General features: G+C 37.7%; 1 protein-coding gene across 2 annotated transcripts; it reads right to left on the bottom strand.

Moving 5' to 3' along the window:
- Nucleotides 1–727: 727 nt before the first annotated feature.
- Nucleotides 728–21,820, bottom strand: IKBIP (IKBKB interacting protein). 2 transcript variants are annotated; one of them, XM_058741690.1, is made up of 3 exons: nt 21,320–21,726; nt 13,999–14,116; nt 728–2,020 (listed from the first exon to the last, which is right to left on the bottom strand). In XM_058741690.1, the coding sequence occupies exons 1-3, from the start codon at nt 21,493–21,495 to the stop codon at nt 1,265–1,267; spliced, it is 1,050 nt and encodes a 349-aa protein (XP_058597673.1). In that variant the 5' UTR covers nt 21,496–21,726; the 3' UTR covers nt 728–1,264. The 2 variants fall into 2 exon arrangements, with proteins under 2 accessions (XP_058597673.1, XP_058597672.1); XM_058741689.1 differs by lacking the exon at nt 728–2,020 and adding an exon at nt 6,301–9,070 and having other exon boundaries at nt 21,320–21,820.
- Nucleotides 21,821–21,832: the final 12 nt, after the last annotated feature.

Here is a 21,832-nt window from a genome sequence, read left to right as displayed (position 1 = left end):
TCTCACCATCCCTAAGCAACCACTGATCTATTTTCTGCCTTTATAGTTTGCATTTTCTAGAATTTCATATAAGTAGAGTTACATAATGCTGTTTTAAATGTTAGAATTTTCTTCTCTGCTTAGGCTGCTCTGGTCACATCATCACCATATGAGTTGTGTTCCTTTGGAGCACTCTCCATCTGAGGCTTGGCAGACCCCCTGCAATCTGTGATGCCTCTCCCTTAAACTGCTCTAGCTGCCACTTCCCTACTCTATCTTAGATAATCTTTACTTGTTTCTTAAAGCCATGAAAGACCCAGGAAGGCTTACATGATTCTTTTCCTGAAGCTCCCTGGCTATGACCTTTCTAGTTGCCCTTCTAAACGGATAATGAATGCTACAGTTCTGATCCTGATAGGCAGTTCTCCACTTAGGGCCCAAACCATACATACTATGCTTTCCTGACAGTCAAAGGTCAATGAGGGCAAGTGGGGTTCAGATCCTGCCCCATCTAGATTTCCCAGTGGTAGATTGGCAGATCCTTTCTCCCCACTTGTCTGAATGTGTGTGTGTGTGTGTGTGTGTGTGTGTTTGTGTGTGTATGTGTGGGCGCACGCGTGTTGGGTATGCATAGGGTTCTTGCTATATAAAGTTGCAAGTATATGTATTAGCATATTAATTTTGGAAAATCAAGTGCTCAACCTTTAAAATATTTTGTTTTTACTGTATAAAACAGAATCCGTTAACCTTAAAAATAAAACAGCCGGTTATTTCACCAGCAAAATGGGTTTATTCAGGAATAACAATTGCAATTTGGGACATGCAAGCTATGGCAAAACGGTAGGCAATCCTGGAGAACAAAGGAGAGGACTACTTTTTATAGAGGAAGGGGGGCTGTTGGGAGGGATTGTTATAAACAAATAGTCCATTGGAGTAACCTGGGAGTTTGAAATGTGGTGGCTTCTCATTGATGGAGTTGTGACAGTCTCTCACTGGCTGGGCTGCTGCCTCAGGGAGAAAATGTTCCTTCCTCCTGCTGGGGTAGTCAAGTATAGGCTTCTTCCTGTTTGGCAAAGGGCTGCAAGGAGTTGTACGGCAAGAGAACTCCCCCTTCTGGCCTCTCAACTCCATTTAAATGAGGTTTCCTTTATTGAGTTTCACAAATCAAATACAAAATGATATTTGCTCCAAAATTTCATTATTTCTGAGTCATAAGTATTTTTATGACATGACTAAGGTCATGTTATTAAAAAAGTTATTTCAGTTTAATCTAAATAATTTCAAACTAATCCATATCTGAAATGTGTGTTATTTCATCTTTCATATCCTTAATCTCAGCTCGGACTATTGTTAAATTAGATATTTTTTCATTTAAGAAAGCAATTTCTTTCTCTCTTTGTAGTAAGTCAGTAACCAATCTTCCAATGCGTAGTGTTAAATCATTTACCAATGGTTCCAAACGGGAAAAGTCCTTCTTTAGATTATACACCTTTGGTTTTAGATCATTTGCAAAAGTCACGGTCTTCATAACTTTAGCTCTGTCACTTTCTAAGCTTAAAAACCTATCTGTGTGCTTGTTGAAATCATTCTTTAACTCTGAAAGTATCTTCTTAATAGAGTTAATTTTTTGTGAATTTTCAGATGCTGTCTTCCGGAGCATTGCTGTTCGATCGATGCTACTTGAAAGAAGATCACCTATGTTTTTTACTGTATCTTTTTCTATTTTTTCTATTTTATTTTCTAATTCTTGCACAGAATCTGTCAATGATGTTGCATCAGTTACTAAACCTGAAATACGTCGTATATCTGTTTTTACAGTTGTAACCTTGAGACCAACATCTTTTGCCATGGAAGTTGTACTTTGGTCTACTTTTGTTACATCTTGAGAAAGAGTTGTCAAATTGTTGTTCAGTATATTTTGTTTTTCAGTTATCCTGTTGGACCAGGTTTTCACTTCATAAATTTCCTCCTGTAGACGCTTTAGATGGGCAATTATTTGAAAAGACTTCCACTGTTCCACGATAGCTTCAGACTTCTGACACTATAAGAAAATATAACACCACAATACTTAACTTGATTAAAAGCTTAATATTTAAAATTCAACTTAAATTTTAGGTGCTATTTATTTTGTTTTTTAATGTTTATTCATTTTTGAGAGACAGAGAGTGAGGTGAGGATGGGCAGAGAGGGAGACACAGAATTTGAAGCAGGCTCCATGCCCAGCACAGAGCCCTATGCGGGGCTTGAACTCACCAAATACGAGATCATGATCTGAGCTAAAGTCAGATGCTTAACTGACTGAGCTACCCATGCGCCTCCATAATTTTTGAAACATAAGTTTGTAGCTATTTCAAGTGCTAGAATGAAGGGACCAATGCCCAAGACTCCATATGCATATCTTTATTGTCCTATTACATTTAAAGATTTTAATTTTAAGTAATTTCCACACCCAACATGGGTTGGACTTACAACCCAGAGATCAAGTCACATGCTCTACTGACTGAAAAAGCCAGGTTCCCCTCTCCTATTACTTTTATGAATAATTTCCTGGGGTATCTATCCATGAATAATTCAATTAACTAATTCTTAAATTCCTAGTATTTTAGGCATACCAAGTGTGAGGGACATAAAGATGAGTACAGCTTGGGTTGTGACCTCAACTCAGTGTAGCAGAGGATAGATATGTAAAAAGCAAAACAACCAGAGAACAAAAAAATGATCTCCAAAGTTCTAAAATCCTGTGATTTCAAATACAAGTGGTTCTCAACTTTTGTATATTTCCATGTCATCCTCCTTCCCCACCATCCATTGTAATACTGATATCTATAAATTGTCATTTTGGTTTAACTTGGATACATTAGTTGCTGAACATTTTTTCCCCATCCCATCCAACCCCTAGTTGATGAACATTTTGAGCCACATAACTGCCTGGCAGCTATGACAAGCTGAAATGTAGAATAGTTAACTCATAGTAGTGATTCCCCCTCCTTGCCCATATGTTTGATTTCAAAACATATTTTAGGACTTTTCTCCTCAGTAGGTTTATGCTATGTTATTTAATGGTGGGGAGAGGTGGCCCAAAATATTTTTTGGTAGTGAAGTTAGAATGTGAAAATGTTATTATTGGTGTGACATTAAAGAGTAACCACAAACCGGAAGGAAATCAAGTAGTGATTGCAAAAACACTGTTTTTTTTTTAAGGGAAAGGTTTTGCAAGTGTATTTGCTGAAATAGAGCCTCCAAAGGGTGAAGAAAGTAGATGGCTTATTTCTTCTATTTCATTATTAGGTTATTATTTATTAACATATTTACTCTGGTAGAGTAAATGTAGCTTACCAGCATTACACAGTTAAGAGTCCTCAGAAAGAGCTTACTTTATTTTTTAATTATTTATTTATTTTTGAGAGAGAGTGAGGGGAGAGAGAATTCCAAGCAGGCTCCACCCTATGAGGGAAGAGCCTGCCTAGGGGCTCCACATGGGGCTCAAATTCAGGAGCCCATGAGATCATGAGTTAAAATCAGGAGTCGAATGCTTAACCCACTGAGCCACCCAGACGCTCCAGAACTTTATTTTTATAAGGATCAGATCATTAAGAAACTGCTAGTAAGGCTCTCTTTCACTTGATAGCTTATAAAAGCAATTTATCATGAACTTCTATTGATCTTTACTAACATATTAACTGAACACAGTGTAGGAATAGTCTTGAAATTGTTTCACCAAATTGTTTTTAGAATTACTTAGGGCTTGTTTAAATTATTTGCCTAGAATGGACAGAAGAGTTGGAGAGTCTACCAAAAAGATTCACAAGATTCAGTCAGAAATTTAAATATTTACCAAATTCCTATCATATATACAAGGTACTAAGCTAGATGCTGTCCTGTAATGGTCAGTATTATCTCAATCTGCAAGTGGAGCAAAATGGTTCAAGGGAATGATGTGGGTCCAACTAGTTTTCCAAAAACTTTGATGAAAGATCTTTGAACTGTAACTAAAGGACCTGGAAATTTTATTAATCTCTAAAATTTAAAACCATGTAAAGCCAGAAGGGGTCTTAGAGATTAAAAAAAAAAAATTTTTTTTTAATGTTTATTTATTTTTGAGAGAGACAGAGACAGAATGCAAGTGGTTTAGGGGCAGAGAGAGAAGGAGACACAGAAGCAGAAGCAGAAGCAGGCTCCAGGCTCTGAGCTGTCAGCACAGAGCCCGACGCGGGGCTCGAACTCACGAGCTGTGAGATCATGACCTGAGCCGAAGTCTGACGCTCAGCTGACTGAGCCACCCAAGCGCCCCAGAGATTTTTTGATATAATTCCCTCATTTTACAAATTAAAAAACTGAGCCCCCAAATAAAGTGCCCAAGAACACACAGTTAGTGGCAGAGCCTAGATTGGAAGATTCTGGCCTAAGGCTTTTTCTCCACCTCGCTTTCCCACTCTTGCCTAAACATTTATCAGTTCCTTCTTATGCCCAAGGCCCAAACAATTTTAGGTCATAGTTACAACCTTTGGGTGACTTACAGTCTTCTTTAATGGTGACATGGAAGAGACACATTTGGCAGAATTAGTTTTTTGAATTCTCAAGATGGTTCTATTGATAGATTTCTTGTGATTTTCTCCCCATGATTGAACAGTAACAGGTTGCATTGTATAGTGGGAGGTCAGTAGCCTCTGGAGTTAGACAGACGTAGCAGTGTGACTACAAGTTTCCTAACCTTGATAAGCCCCAATTTCCTCATTTGAATAATGGGTGTCAAGGCTAGCAAAGTTGTAGTGGGAAGTAGTGATAATATGGGTCATGGTAGGTACTCAATACACAGAGCTGTTACTGTTGACAATGACGAACACAGACTTCCTAGCAGCGTTTGACACATAATAACTCAAAATGCTAGTTCTCTCCTCCCTTGCTGTGAAAGCTGTGATGGAGCATTTTGAATCATATTAAATTAATACTTTATAGCTGAACTAAAAAAAAAAACAAACAACAAAACAGATGATGGGCAAATTTGCAGAGCTTTTGCCACCTGTGCAAATATGAAGTATATAGAGAAATGAGTTTTTTCCATGTGTTTGGTGAATTTGCAGTATCATTATTTTTAATGACATATTAATCTTGGATCGAGATTATAGATTCATAGAAAGGTAATCAGGTTAAGATGAAAAATAATGCCATTGACTTTGTATCTTACTAGTTTTCCATTAAACCATATGGATAATAAATCAACATTTTTATTTTTCATTATAAAATATAAAAGTACACTTAGTCAACAGCTTACAATCATTAGGCAAAATTTAAGGAAATATATTTTTTTAAATTTTTTCTTTGACGTTTATTTATTTTTGAGACAGAGACAGAGCATGAGTGGGGGAGGGGTAGAGAGAGGGAGACACAGAATCTGCAGTAGGCTCCAGGCTCTGAGCTGTCAGCACAGAGCCCGACGCAGGGCTCAAACTCATGGACTGTGAGATCATGACCTGAGCCAAAGTTGGATGCTTAACCGACATAAATAGATTCTTTTAAGTTTATTTATTTTGAGAGACAGAAATAGCACACACAAGTGAGGGAAGGGCAGAGAGAGAGAGGGAGAGCGGGAATCCCAAGCAGGTTCTGCACTGCCAGCACAGAGCCCGACAGGGGACTCGAACTCATGAACCATGAGATTACAACTTGAGCTGAAACCAAGAGTTGGACGCTTAACCTACTGAATCATCCAGGCACTCCATAAATAGATTTTTAAACTTTGCATCCAGAAGTTAAAAAAATTAGGTGTTTGTTTTGTAAAAGTGATTTACTTGTACTAAATTAAAAAAATGGACCCAGTACTATCAGAAATTAACTGATATAAAATTTGTTATCAATTACAAAGATACAAAAATGTGTTTTAGAATATGGTAATCTTCCTTAAAGGAAAGACTAACAGTATAATTTAATATTTGATACACAGGAAGTTCTTGAAATTTCAAGGATCTGTGTTATATAAATGAATGTAAGAAACAGAAGACAAATCAGGTACATCTAAATCTGACAGGTTTTTATAGGAAAAACTGAATAAAGGAAAATATACATATGCACATGTACATAATATGTATATACATGTACGCAATAGTTTTCTCGTGAAATACTTAGAGAAAGGCAGTTTTTGATTCCCTTGTAACTGTCACTATAGAACAGAATGGCCATCTTGTTTCCATTCATTTTCTGTAACCAGTACTATGGTATATACAAGTTAATACTGATGTATCAAATATGGTAATAGGCCAAATAAATAAAAGTGAAGATCACATCTGAGATGTTGGGTTGGAAGCTGAAATAACAGAGTTCTAGTGAAGTTCAGAATCTATTTTATTAGCATTAAAATAAAAGTAAACAAAAACAATTTTGTCAGTGCACACAGATAAGAACTTAAGACATTCAGAAGTCAAGGGATTTAATGTTAAGATTCCAGAAATTAATGCTATGCTTTTAATAGTAGCATTCTTTCAGGCTTATCTTTATGACCCATGGCTGTCTACCATAGGACCTCCTAAACCCAAAATAGAACTTGTTTGGGATTTTTTAAAAAATGTGCAAATTTACAATAATAAAACTACCTGACCACAACTACTTTTCGCAATTGACTGCTTTCAAGTTCTTTGTGTTTATTTTTTATAACTATGATCATGCATTTAAACTTATTTTTTTAAATTTATTTAACATTTTAATTTATTTAAAAAATCTCTACACCAAACATGGGGCTCAAACTCGTAATCCCGAGATCAACAGTCACATGCTCTTTCAAGTGAGCCAGCCAGGTGCCCCTCAAGTTGTGCTTAATTCCACTGATACTACATAATAAAACTGGGACTATAGTTGGTTATTGGCAAGAAGACACAAGTAAGAATAGTACTTCCTTCCATATGCAATTGACTCAGTTTTCAATGCCAAGCTTGGACACTTTGATACATCAGTCACCAATAAGAGTCTTATGTGTTCCCCCAACCCTGAACATTTTCCGATTATCATTATTTGAAAAATCTGACTAGATCTCCCCTTAATCACATCTCAGTATGTCTACATCTTATTCCTTATGACTCCATTATATGAGTTAGAATAAAATAAAATCACTATGTAAAACAAATTGGCTTGGGTAGTTTGGGAGCTCTTTAAAACAATGACATATGCTTAGTTACCTTATAGTTACCATAATTTCTCATTATGTTGCTTTTTCCTCTTTAAAATAGGCCACAGGTGTATTGGTATATTTTTATTGTAGATAAAATAATTTATCTAGAGACCATGTATCTAGCAAACTCGAGAGACTGTAACACAGATAGAACCTTTGAAAAAACAAAGAAAGCCCAAGTATACAAAGATATTCCAACAGTCCATACTTCAGAGGATACACAATTAATTCATAGGGTAAAAACTTCAATAGAAACATCTTTACTTTTTTTTTTTTTTTTTAATTAAAAGAAATTTAAAGTAATCCCTATGCCCAACATGGGGCTTAAACTCATGACCTTGAGATCAAGAGTTGTATACTCTATGGACTGAACCAGCCAGGCACCCCCATATTTACTCTCATTTAAAAATTCTTACAAGTATCTGTAACATATTTTAGAACCTTAATAAAAAGTAAAAATGTTTCCCAGGCTCCACAGTTTTCAAAAAGTACATATTAATCCATAGCAAAGCACCTTAAGTTCCTCCTTGGGCATCTTATTTTTCATTTTAGACAAATTCCCTATGCACTTGGTGGTCTGGATCTTGGCTTGCAGTAAATTACAAAGCAAATGCAGAACTGATTAGGGCAGGCACATTCCCACCCAACCTCGGGCCAATGGGTCGCATCTTTAGGTGGTAATAAGGGTATAAGAAATAGACATAAGGTTTGAAAATATAGCAAACTAGGGTCATTTAGTGAGAAGGGAAATACTCCTCAATAGCTTCTAGCCATGTTAATATATTTGGGTCCAATATAATAGGTGAAATTCATAGTAATGCCCATTAATTATTAGAAAAACATTTAAAAATATTAAGTATATTGCTTTAAAAAAGTAGAGAAGTTATTTTGGAAATATTTCTATTTAAAATGGCCAAAATGAAATAAATTTTATTGCTTAAAAGGGTAAGCTTTGATTATCTGGATAATCCAAGTGTGTGAATATCTCACTTGCTGCTAATGTAGGATAAAGTGAGGCATATCAAAATAACATAAAAGCATGGAAACAATAAGTTTACGTATAACAATATGGTCATCAAAATAAATGTAGTGCATTTAAAAATCATTATCAATTCCTTTATTTTCTGGATTATATTCTTCTAAAGTTCCCTTTTCTCTTGTATTTGAATATACCATAAAATCATGAACTTTTCCTTTTAGAACATCCAGTTCATTTTGCATCTTTAATATGCTATTATCATACTGAATTCCTTCAAGGGTTTTCTGCATCTCCATTATTTCAGATACTGCTTTCAGCATATCATCTTCCATATTAAACATCTGAGTAGTCAAGTCTTCTATTTTTTTTTCTGTCCCTATCAGATCCTGAGAGACCCTGAGAACAGAGCGAATAGCACTTTCAATTGCTGGCAAATGTGTCTTGCATTCTTCAACTTTGGGTTCATAGCTGGAAAGCTTATGAGTCAGGTCTTCATCTTTGGCAAAGAGAGCATGCTGTTCCTCTTCTAACTTTTCAACTGCTTTTGTATCAGAGCCAAGCTGCTCTTCTACTCGGAGAAGATCCTCTTCTTCTTGTCTTTTTACTGTTCTAATATTTCTTAGTGTGCTATCTTCCAAATCTTTTAGCCTTTCAGTGAGCAATTTTATTTCTTGTTCAGCTGAGTTAATTTGGACAGTAACTTGAGAATGTATGTGCTTTGATTCTGATTTGAAAGTGTCTGTATTAACATTCATTTCATCTAGGCTTCTTTTCCAGAAATCTGAAACATTCTGGAATTTCTCATTAAGGCTTTGCATCTTTTGGGTGAGCAGCTCTTCACTATTTTGAATGTCATGCATGGTACTTTGCAGGCTGGATACTTCCTGCTCAAACTGGGTCACCAAGGACATGGATGATGTAGCTTCCTGCAGGATACTTTCAGTAGACCCAAGCTGTATTTATAACACAAAACAATTCCCAAAGCTACTTAATAACTTTTATATTAGGGAAACACACTTTAACAATCACACCCCCAGTTCAAATTCTGAATATGTCTAAGATATCCAATTATATCAGAAGCATAATGACAGAAAAACATTTTAAATAAATGCGATAGATTAGCACTATGGTAGAAAAACATGCACCTGAATTTATAAATCTAAATATTTGCACATTTTCATGGAAGGATATTCAAGAAAGAAATAATGTCAAAGAAGCCTGAAGTATATCACATTTCCTTCTTTTCTTACTCCAATGGAGAGCAACCTAGTTGTCATTTTTATAGTTATTTGGCTTTTTTTAGAAACTGTAACCTAGTTAATTCTAGTTAATCACAGAATTCTAGTTAATCGTAGAATTCTAGTTAATCATAGATTTATTTCTTAAGTTCTATGATTCTGGAAGAGTTTGTGCCTGAAAATTTCTTGACTGACCTCTTACAGAGAAGGTACCAGAATCAGATCTTATAGCTATAACAAAGGCAAAAATGAATAAAAATCATGTTCAGTGAGGCAACTCACATCAAATAGTAATCTGTGCTAATAAGTATATTTCGGTAAAGTTTCTGGCATCTCCTCATATGTGCCTAGAATAGAGACAGGTCAAGCTGTGGACCTCTTTTAGTCTAAACTTACGTATAGATAACAGCCTTAGAGACTACAGGAAGGTCTAGAATGATCATTAACTTATTAAATATTTCAGCATAGTGTTGAAGACATAATACTATAAAAGACATGGTTCTGCCCTTAGGCAGCTTAGTTTAATTGAGGAGAAAGCCAAGTCTACGTGTGTTATGACAGGGGAAGAATTATGGAAGCACTTACATGGGGCACCAAAACCAGATTTCAACGATCAAGGAAAATATTCCAGAAGTATTATCTAATGTCTGCTTCTAGTTACTTTTTTAAATCATCCTACACACTAGAGCCAAATTAAGCTTTTAAAAACTGCCATGAACATGATGGTACAACATTAAAAAACCCACAATGTTTCCTAATACTTCTAATATGATAAAGTCCTAAATTTATCTCTATATGCTATTCTTCCCTCCTTGTTGCTTAGCTAAGTTGTCTTTCCTTTAAGGTTCAGACCACATCTCACCCCTCAGTGCAGCATTCCTCCACAGCCCTAGCCCTGACAGCCCAAACTCCTGGAGCACCTATTGTGTTGTGTAATTTGACACCTGTTTGGTACTTAGCACACATAATTAAAGAATTTTTGAGTGTTCGCTCTGTGCCAGACCTCGTGCTACACACTAGGTATGAAAATATAGACATAATATGGTTCCTGACTTTATAACAGGACGGAGGAGACAGCACTTTGGATCTTTTACATCACATTCTGGAGATCTATTAAGATTTATTGATCATCGGGGTGCCTCAGTCAGTTAGGCGTCCGACTCTCAGTTTTGGCTCTCATGATCTCACAGTTTTGTGAGTTTCAGCCCTGCATTGGACTCTGCGCTGACAGTGCGGAGCCTGCTTGGGATTTTCTCTCTCTCTCTCTCTACTCCTCCCCTGCTCATGCTGTCTATCTCTCAAAATAAATAAATAAACTTAAAAAATAAAAGATTTCTTGATTATCCTCTGTTCCATTATTAGGCATCAGGGGTATAGAGATAAAAAACACAGTGTTGGCTCTAAAGAGCAGTAAAGGAGGCAAATTAATGACAACAAAAACTGACAATAGATTATGATTCGTGTCATGACAGAATTAGCATGGGGAGAATGGATGCTTTGAGGGGAGATCAGCAGTCTGAAATGAGGAAAAGCTTAGAAGTGACTCCGAAATCTGACTCTTCAACAGACTGATGTTATTAGGTGAAGATATGAAAGCTTCTAAATTCCTTGGGGAAGAGAGCATGTCCAATGCTTTTTTGTAGCCCCTGTATCTTATGGTATAAAAAACATGTTTGTTGATATTTAGGAAGAATGGCCATAAACCTTCTAGGCCTACCCAGTCAAGATCTGAAGCAATCCCAGGTGAAAGCTAGGAACAATGTGTGACCAAATATAATAAAACCACTCTGAAGCCTTGTTTAAAAATTATTTTTATGGGTGCCTGGCTGGTTCAGTCAATAGAGCATGCAACTCTTGATCCCAGGGTTGTAAGTTCGAGTCCCACATTGAGTGTAGACATTACTTAAAAATCAAATTTTCAGGGGCGCCTGGGTGGTTCAGTCAGTTAAGCGTCCGACTTCAGCTCAGGTTATGATATCATAGTCTGTGAGTTCGAGCCCCGCGTCGAGCTCTGTGCTGACAGCTCGGAGCCTAGAGCCTGCTTCGGATTCTGTGTCTCCCTCTCTCTCTGACCCTCCCCCGTTCATGCTCTGTCTCTCTCGATCTCAAAAATAAACATTAAAAAATAAATAAATAAATAAATAAATAAAAATAAAATAAAATCTTCAGGGGTGCCTGGGTGGCTCAGTTGGTTGAGCATCTAATTGGTTTCGGCTCAAGTCATGATATCACGGTTTGTGGGTTCGAGGCCCATGTTGGACTCTTGTGCTGGCAGTGTACAACCTGCTTGGGATTCTCTCTCCCTGCCCCTCCGCTGCTCACATGCTCTATCTCAAAATAAATAAACTTAAAAAAAAATAAGATCTTTAAAAAATTATTTTTAATGTACACATGTAGCTATAATACAAGATCCTTTAGAAAATTAAAAAAAAATTTTTTTTAACATTTATTCATTTTTTGAGAGAGATAGAGCGTGAGTGGGGGAGGGGCGGAGAGAGAGGGAGACACAGAATCCGAAGCAGGCTCCAGGCTCTGAGCTGTCAGCACAGAGCCCGATGCGCGGCTTGAACTCACAAACCGTGAGATCATGACTTGAGCCAAAGTCGGACACTTAACCGACTGAGCCACCCAGGCGCCCCTAGAAATTAATTCTGAGAAATATTTGTACATCAGTAATACTGTTAGTTGTCTTAATATCAGCATTTTGAAGATGTAAGCTTATCTTCACCGAAGGTAATTTCCTATTTAGGCTGTTTATCAGACCATCATTGTAATCTGGACGCACTATATCCCAGTAGACCCCAACCAAGTACAAGATCAACTTTTCACCATAGTAAAGGTCTCAAGATTTAATCTAAAAATACATGGTGTTTAGCATGCCACAATAATTTGCATTTAGGGGCTGTCAATGTATCCTAATAGTTTTTTCATATTTTTTGAAAAAGGGCTTAATACCTTAAATTTATTACTAAAGTTTTCAAAAAGTTTGCATATACATTATATCACATCTGATCCTCATAAAAATCCTGTTATTCTCATTTAATAAATGATGAAATAGAGGCCAAGAGAAGTTAAAGTTATTTTTCTAAGGTCACACAGTTGTGATGAGAGCCCACATCTAGTTGTTTTCCTCTCCTACTGATTATGCTGGCCTTTAGGACCAGCTTTGCGAAAAGGCAGCTATTGTTGAACTACTCCTAGGGAAGACTGGGAGAGAAAGAGTTTTGCGAAGACTGAATATTTCTTGGATCCCATGATGATATTTTAAAAATCTGCCTCAAAAAGCATTTTAATTGCCACCAAATTTTTCACTTAAAAAGGAAGTCTTTCTTCAAAATTTATTTTCAATAGCTTTTAAGTACATGGAGTTCCTATCTCCTGGGATTTTTTTTTCCATAATTTTTCTAATTGTTTTCTATAAATGTGTGTGTGTGTGTGTGTGTGTGTGTGTGTGTATACATATATATATACATATATAGAGCATGCAACTCTCGATCCCGGGGTTGTAAGTTTGAGTCCCACATTGGGTGTAGACATTACTTAAAAATAAAATTTTCAGGGGCGCCTGGGTGGCTCAGTTGGTTGAGCATCTAATTGGTTTTGGCTCAAGTCATGATATCACAGTTTGTGGTTTCGAGCCCCATTACATATTTTATAATTTTATAGCCCCAACAAGTACAACCAGATTCCAACTTGAGCCCTATGTCAAAATACCCATTCTTGCAGCCCTATGCAGCTTCTTTCCAAGGCCCCTAAGCTTACCCTCTACGGAATCCCCTGACATATGTGAGAGGTGTATAATTTTCATCCATGGCTTTTCTCTTCTGGGGGATTATATACTAATTCTGTGCATGAGGCTGCAGGAACTCAGACCCTCCATTTCATCTGTCTAATTTGTAAATCCTTGTTCACCTTGGTGCCAAGCACAAGTCCTTGTCTACCTTATGACATGAGTAAAGGTTTAGTGAATGAATAAATGAACAAAGAAGGCATGTTTCCCAGTGATAGCTTGATTTCTGTTAGCCAGACAAGACCTCCATGATGCTTTATTGGTTGCAGCTGACTTCTCCTGAGAAGCATGGCAGTTAAAATTTTTTTATCTGTCTCACATATCTAAGAATTCCAGCAATAATGCATCTACATTTGCAGGTTTAAGAAACACAACATACACATGGATTTTAATTTTCATTTGGCTACAGAATCAATATTTATTTTTATATTAGTCATTATTATATGCAGATGTATATAAATTTACGAGCTGGAAAGTGAAGAAGAAAAAAAAAGCAACTGATGGATCTTTGCCCAAAAAGTCCATTCCTATTCTAATTTTGTACCTACCTAAAGAACAATTATATTTTCAGTACCCTAGACACTTAAATAGAAATTTGGAGTCATATCAATATGAGAATATTGGTCTTTTTAAACAGTAACATATATTATATTAAAAAAAATCCTTTCCTTTCAAAATAATCTGAGTCTAAATTGGATTGAAGGGGAGAATGTAAAGATGTAGGAAAACCAGTGAGAGTTAAGACAGTAATGGTCTAAAAGGCAGGAAAAAGGAAATTATGAACTGGGGTAGAAGTGTGGTAGTAGGGAAGAAAAATGGGAAAATCTTCCCAAATAAGCCAATTAATAATTACCTTTTCTGAAATTAAACTGATTTTACTTTGAAGTCCTTGGAACTTGTTGGTTTCTATTTTCAGTAACTGGTATTGGCTTTCCACCTTTGCAAACTTTTCCGACTGCTGAAATACAAACCTGGAAAAGAAAAAAAAAATTCACTACCTCCTAATTTATATCCATTTAAGTTAGAATTTTTAAAAAAAGTTTATTTATTTATTGTGAGTGTGTGCACAAGTGAGGGAGGGGCAGAGAGAGAGAGGGTTAGAGAGAATCCCAAGTAGGCTCCATACTGTCAGCACAAGTCAGCACATACAAGTCAGAGCCTGACTTGGGGCTTGATCCCATGAACCCTGAGATCATGACCTGAGCTGATATCAAGAGTCGTATGCTTAACTGACTGAGCCACCCAGGCCCCCAAGTTTGAATTCTGAAGGAACATTTTTATACTTCTGGTAAGGACAACATAAATTCTGGTATGAGTGGTGACAGCCTTTAGTAGTTTATTTCAACAAATTAATAGAAAGTGAAAACTATTCCTGTTCAAGTCTAAGTTCAGGAGTGAGATGGTGTGATAGTTGTATGCACAAGAAATATTTTGGAGGAAGAAACGATGAATTATCTAGAACAAGATATGGGATCCCTACTATTTTTCTCAAGGCTATATATGGGTAATATCTAGAAAATAAGTGTTTTCATACTGAAATGTAGAAGAGTTACCTATATAAAAAAAGTATTAAATTTTTTTTTTAATGTTTATTTTTGAGAGAGAAAGAGAATGAACAGGGGAGGAGCAGAGAGAGAGGCAGACACAGAATCTGAAGCAGGCTCCAGGCTCTCAGCTATCAGCACAGAGCCCGACGTGGGGCTCGAGTTCATGAACTGTGAGATCGTGACCTGAGCTGAAGTTGGACGCTTAACCGACTGAGCCACCCAGACAACCCCCCCAAAAAAGGTATTTTTAAACTAAAATGTAGAAAAGAAAATAAAATTGGAATAGGACAGAGAGATGATGATTAGAAGTCGCAAAATAACAATAGTTAAAACTATGAAAACAGGAGTCATTGTCAAAGTGGTGATATAATGCAATGCTGGGAGTATAAGCTCTACAATTAATTATACTCAACACTACGAGTCATATAGGTGTACTTTATTTTCTACATAAGTGTACTTTAGATAGATGCCATTTTAAAATTGCATCTGATTTGCATTTTAAAATTGCATTCTTCATCTGATAAAGTAGCAAAGGGTAGAAGCATAAAAAAGTTATCCAAATCTTAAAAACAATAAATAGAGTTTGTATAGGACTTGAAATAAGCAAACACAAAAGAAATGCTTTGGATCTAATACCATTTTGGTTCATCTACTTTGACTCAATTCTTTGGGCTCAGAAAAAGCAGCGGTTAAAATTCTTTGTGTTATTTATTGAGTCATCAAAAAGCAGTGGATCAGAACCATATGAAGAAAGTACTTAAATCATAGTACATAGACCAGTGGTTCAAAAGCTTTTCTACATATTGGAGTCACTTGTCTGCTTTTAAAAAGTCTCATGCCTGGATCCCACCCACAGAAATTCTGACTTATGTGGTGTAGGATGTGACTTGGATATCAGAAATCTTCAAAGCTCCTCATATTATCTGAGTATTCAGTCAAGCTGAGAACTACTAATTGATAGTGTTTTATGAAATTGACTTCCATTGAAAGACAAACATTTAAAGATCCCAAAACTCAAAAGATGAAAGACTTCTGAGGTTTGCGTACTATTGCTAAGGTGATGTTTCAGACTCATAAATGTCATTATTAGGCTAACTTGCTATAAAACTGTCCAAAACTAAAATGAACTTTTTGCTTTTTGAACAAATGTTTACAATACTGAATGAAATAAATTTCTTTTGATGATGGCTAATCTCTGTCCTATGAGAGAACAGTGAATTGAGTAAGCCCAAGTTACATAATTAGCATAGATTGACTTTTCTCCTATGTGCTAATATGATTTTTATTTTTATTTTTTTAAAGTTTTTATTTATTTTGAGAGAGCCAGAGAGAGCACGAGCAGGGGAGGGGCAGAGGAGAGGCAGACTCCCAAGCAGGCTCCATGCTGTCAGTGCAGAGCCTAACACGGGGCTGGAACCCGTGAAACTGTAAGATCCTGACCTAAGCCGAAATCAAGAGCAGGTTGCTCAACTGACTGAGCCATCCAAGTGTCCCTAATATGATATTTATTTATTTAAATGTTAATGGCGGGGAGGGGCAGAGAGAAGGGGACAGAGGATCCAAAATGGACTGGGAGAGCAGAAAGCCTGCTTTCTGTTTGTGAGGCTCCAACTCACAAACTGTGAGATGACCTGAGCTGAAGTTGGACGCTTAACCAACTAAGCCACCCAGGCACCCCCCTAGTATGACATTTTTTTTTTTAACTTTTTTTTATAATGTTTTTATTTATTTTTGTGACAGAGACAGAACATGAGCAGGGGAGGGGCAGAGAGAGAGGGAGACACAGAATTGGAAGCAGGCTCCAGGCTCTGAGCTGTCAGCACAGAGCCCAATGCGGGGCTCGAACCCACAGACTGTAAGATCATGACCTGAGCCGAAGTCGGACGCTTAACTGACTGAGCCACCCAGGCGCCCCCCACCCCCCAGTATGACTTAAATAAATTTCTGGTTATTAGAAAATGCCATTATCCTAATTTTCAAAGATGAATGTATAGACTTCTTTTTTATATTGGCTGTTTCATTCTTGGATTTTAAGAGATTCTTTTCAGAGTATAGGCTTACTGAGATTAGACAGAGACCAAGGATGGAGAATACACTAATGAAATAAGTCTAATTTCAGAGATTAGTTTTATCATCCTTTACTCCAGTGTTACTACAAGGATTTATCCTGTAGATCCATGTGTTTATTCAGAATAAAATCATTAGAAGAGACTTTTGTGAAGGTTGATCCACTACTATAACACATTATAGCACTTTTCATTTTATTAAAACTTTTAATGCTGGCTATTTCTGGACTTCTCTTTAAAATTAAAATATTAAGCAAAACCTTGGAGAAAACTATGTCATATTAGTGCAAAAAACTATGTCATATTAGTGTAAATATCTCTGATGATAATTTGTAGTTTTTTTTTTCATGGCTAGCTTTTCAACAGATTAAAAAAAAAAGACCATTGCTACATATGAATAATAATGCATGTAAGTAAAAACAAGCATAAAGATGGGGCGCCTGGGTGGCTCAGTCGGTTAAGCGTCCGACTTCAACTCAGGTCATGATCTCACAGTTTGTGAGTTTGAGCCCTGCATCGGGCTCTGTGCTGACAGCTTAGAGCCTGGAGCCTGCCTCGAATTCTGTGTCTCCCTCTCTCTCTGTTCCTCCCCCACTCATGCTGTTTCTCTCTCTCCTTCAAAAATTAATAAAAACATAAAAAAATTTTTTTAAGCTGATTTTGTGCTAGTAATGAAAAAAATGAAAAGTGGTTTGAATGGTGCTGAGTTAAAATACATTTATTTTATTTTTCACTTAGATGTGCCAGGCACTATTCTAAAATGATTCATATTGGTGCCTGGATGGCCCAGTTCGTTCAGCATCTGACTGGCTTAGGCCATGATACCACAGTTCATGAGTTTGAGCCCTGCATCGGGCTCTGTGTTGACAGCTCAGAGCCTGAAACCTGCTTCAGATTCTGTCTCCCTCTCTATCTGCTCCTCCCTAACTTGTACTCTGTCTGTCTCTCAAAACAAAAAACAAAAAACAAAAACATTAAAAAATTTAAAATGATTTATAAATATTAACTCATTTTAACATTAAGAAGAAGGAAGATTTTCTAGAAGTCAATGCTGACAGAAAGTAGCTTCAATCCTGAAAAACTAAATTTTTGAAATTGGCATCCAGAGTAGTGTCCAAAGGGCTTTGTCAGAGGCGTATTCTAACAGAAGTTCAAGGCCCCCTTATTCCCAATCTTCCTCAGTTTAGATGAGACAGACAGGGTCTACTAAGGGCTATAGCTTCTAGTTGGAAAAGGACTATAAATAGTTCTGGACTAGGGATTTTTATTTCTAGGATCTTGGCCTCTTAAGGATTAGTATCAAAGGGAGGAAGCATATCATACTGGTTAAAAGCATGGAGCTGAGGGGCACCTAGCTGGTTCAGTAGCTCAGTTGTTGAGTGTCTGGCTTTTGATTTTGGGTCAGGTCACGATCTCACAGTTCATGAGTTCGAGCCCCATGTCAGGTTTGGCAGAGCTGCTTGGGATTCTTCCTCTCCTCTGCCCCTCCCCTGATCACACATGCTCTCTCTCTCTCAGAAAAAAAAAAAAGGTATGGAGCCGAGCAACTTTGGCTCTGCTATTTACTAGCTGTATAATCATCTTGGGCAAGTTATTTATCTTTGTTATAGTCTCATCTGTAAAGTGACTTCATAAGATTGTTGTAGAGAATTTAATCTCTACAAATTTATGCAGTTAGGACACTACACATCAGCTATTCTCTTATATGCTGGCCCTTTCTTTCAGACTGCTTTGTGCAGCTGCTTTTCATCCCTATGACAAGCCTATAGTAGTATAAAGGATCAGCTTTCTCCACTGCTTACAGTTGATGGAAGTTCCACATCTGTTCACTGTTGAAACCAGGGTTGGGTTTATAGTAAATGAAAGATGGAATGGATGGATTAGACCCCTTACAGGAAGAGAAGAACACCCTTATTGTTTTTTGGCCTCTTCTCATTATCATATAGGAAAAGATACAGAAGAAAGGGACCCAGGTTAATTGGCTACTTTAGTGTTGGCCTTACAACACTTCATCATCAACTCCTTCATCTATCTATTGTTGTCTACAGACACCTCAGATTCAGGGCCCTGTAGCACAAAAAAGTGTTCATTTCCTTAGGGTGTTGATTCTACATAGCTCCTTTAGTAATCTTAGATGGTGGCAGATAGCTGACTGAGGACTTACAGGGTTCCTCTGGCTTTGTTTCAACTTAGTAATGAAAAAGAGGCAAATAAGCAAAGGAAGTTGTTATAATGGACCTTATGCAAGAAAGGGAGTTCCAGGGCCACTAAGGTCAGTATCCACTTAGCCTTCTGTTTCATACTACAGCTTCATTTTCAGGCACAATACTGAATGTTCAGGAAAATAGTAACCATATTCCATTTTTGAAAATCAAGGCATTTAAAGCATAACCCTTTCAGATAAAACTTCACTAACAAGAAACAACGGATAAAAGATGAAAAATGAGGTTAGTGAAAATTTTGAATGTAACTTGTGTCTTTATTGTGAGCACTGACAGTAAGTTCCTGCACTAAAGTGTCTACCTTTCAAGTTTTCCTTTATAGATTTCTGTTAGTGTGTTTTCCCAGAATAGTAACCAAATTACTGAAAGGTTGAACATTTTATGATGTAATTTGTCTTATATGAATATGGGTCTTTGGATAATTAATGAGAATAAATTCAGTAACTAAAACCAATTGTATTAGGTTTCAGAGAGAAGGAAGCAACATGTACAGATGATCCCCAACTTAAAATGGTTTGACTTAAATTTTGTTGACTTTTTGGTCATTCAATACAAACTGTACCTTGAATTTTGACCTTTTCCTGGGCTAGCAATGTGATCCTGATCGTCTACTTGGTAGGATCCTCTCTCCTGATGCTAGGCAGTGGCAGCCTTTAGCTCCCTGTCTGCCATGTGACTAAGAGAGTATACAACTGATTCAAGTACAACCATTGTGTTTTTTCACTTTCAGTATTAAGTTATATAAGATATTCAATTCTTCCTTATAAAAAAGGCTTGTTAGATGATTTTGCTCAAGTGTCTGCTGATGTTAAGCATTCTGAACACATTTAAGGCAGGCTAGGCTAAACTATAATACTTGGTAGGTGAGGTGCATTAAATGCATTTTCGTCTTATGATATTTTCAATTTATCATGAGCTCACTGGGAAGTAATCCCATCCTAAGTCAAGAAAGATCTGTATCTTTTAGCCTATTACTGAATAGCTTTCTCAGTAAAAAAGGATTCTTATTTATCTAAAGAAATTCATGCATTTTATTTATATTAAAAATTTTTTTTAATGTTTTTATTTTTGAGAGAGAGAGAGAGGAGGAGCACAGAGAAAGGGAGACACAGAATCCAAAGTAGGCTCTGAGCTGCCAGCAGAGTCCAACGCTGGGGCTCGAACCCACCGTCTGGGGGATCACGACCTGAGTGGAGGTCAGAAGCCCAACTGACTGAGCCACCCAGGTGCGGGACAGTCATGTATTTTAAGACATAAGAGCAGTTTATTTACAAGAGTAAATTTAGTCTTTAAAATCAAAATATTACATAAACAAAATATCATTTTGCTAAGATGAATAATGTCTTTTTTTTTAAAAAGCACATTCAATAACATTCAGTTTATTGTAACAAATCTTTTAACTTCAACTCAGTCACCAGTAGAGTATAATTCAAAATTTAGTACCATCAAAAATGGTCTAAAGGACATCCAGGGTCCCTTCTAGAATTCTTTTACTCTTGAAGATGAATAACTATCTTCTAAATACTTTAAAAATCAATTAAAAGTGGAGGAAATTTTAATTTAAAGCATCAGTCCTGTTATTAAGATGAAACAGGTTATTCCTCAAGAAAATGGGGAAAATACAATTAATAAGTTGGTTTTAAGGTTATTTCTAATATTCATTTTTCTTATAACAATGTATGGCTATTTGCTTGGTTTAAAAACTATAGATGACTTTATGTCATTTTCGGTGAACACCAGAACTACACTTTTGTCATTTCACAGTAGTAAAATTCAATCTGGAATTTAGGAATACACCTTAAATTCATAACGCATGAACAATGATCAACACATGAGAAATCCTCCAAACTCTGAGGTTATCATTAACCGCTTGTTGCCCTGAGATCATAATAACTTCTTTAACGGCTGCAAACCCTGCCATTAGGCAGTTATGGGGTGAAGGTGGGACAACGGCGTCCAAGACAAATAAATGTACAGCGGACAGGAAATGGTGGGTTACACGAACGGAAAAGCTTTCGACGCATAGCAGGCGCTTAATAAAGTTTGGCCAAATCTGCATCTCTTAAGAAATGGCCGACTGGTTCCCAGGCCTTAGTTTCAACTCCAGTTGAGTGATCAGGGCACATTACTAATACAAAGTAAAAATGAGTTGGAAGAAACGAGCGAAAAGGAAAAAAAAAAAAAAAAGTTGGGCTGTCCTTTTTTTGAGGCAGAGGAACCGAAGCCGCAGGTCTGGGGTTTGGAGGTCAGCGGGATGCTGAACCGCGCGGCGCCCAGGGAAGAGCGGGGCGACCGTCGGAGGCCGGACCCAGGGCCCAGGCAGCCTCGCGTCCACTTACCAGGCCAGGCCCAGGCACGTCCCCAGCGACAGCAGGCTCACGCCGGTCCGGGGGTCCGCCCAGCCCCCGCCTCCACCGCCCCGGGCCTCGGGGTTCTTCCCACCGTCGCTCCGCTTCCCCGGCTCCGAGGGGGCTCCCTTGGGTCCCGACTTCTTCCGGCTCTTCACCTCGAACATGTCTGGAGGTCCGGAGGACGACAAACCCAGAGAAGGGAGCTTCACCCTGGGTGAGCGGGACGCCTCAGCAGTGACCGCGCCCCCTCCTGGACTTAGCGCCGCCCAGAAACCTGTCCCCTCCTTTCCCGGCCGTTCTCCAGCTTCACAGACTCCTCCAGCCTCCCGCCAGCTAAGGCACCTGGCGACCTTATTTCCCCTTTCCTCAGCATTAATGCCACAAACCTGAAGAAATCGTGGATTCCGGGCGCGCGCGGCGCGCCACGAAGCGAGGGGGCGGGAAGGGGCAGCGCGCGCCACGTGGAGCGCGCCGCCGCCCTCCCCTGTGAAGGGAGGGCGG

This window comes from Neofelis nebulosa, chromosome 8 (genome assembly GCF_028018385.1).
Source record: "Neofelis nebulosa isolate mNeoNeb1 chromosome 8, mNeoNeb1.pri, whole genome shotgun sequence".
Taxonomy (NCBI): Eukaryota; Metazoa; Chordata; class Mammalia; order Carnivora; family Felidae; genus Neofelis; species Neofelis nebulosa.
This window is presented reverse-complemented; position numbering and strand designations above follow the sequence as displayed.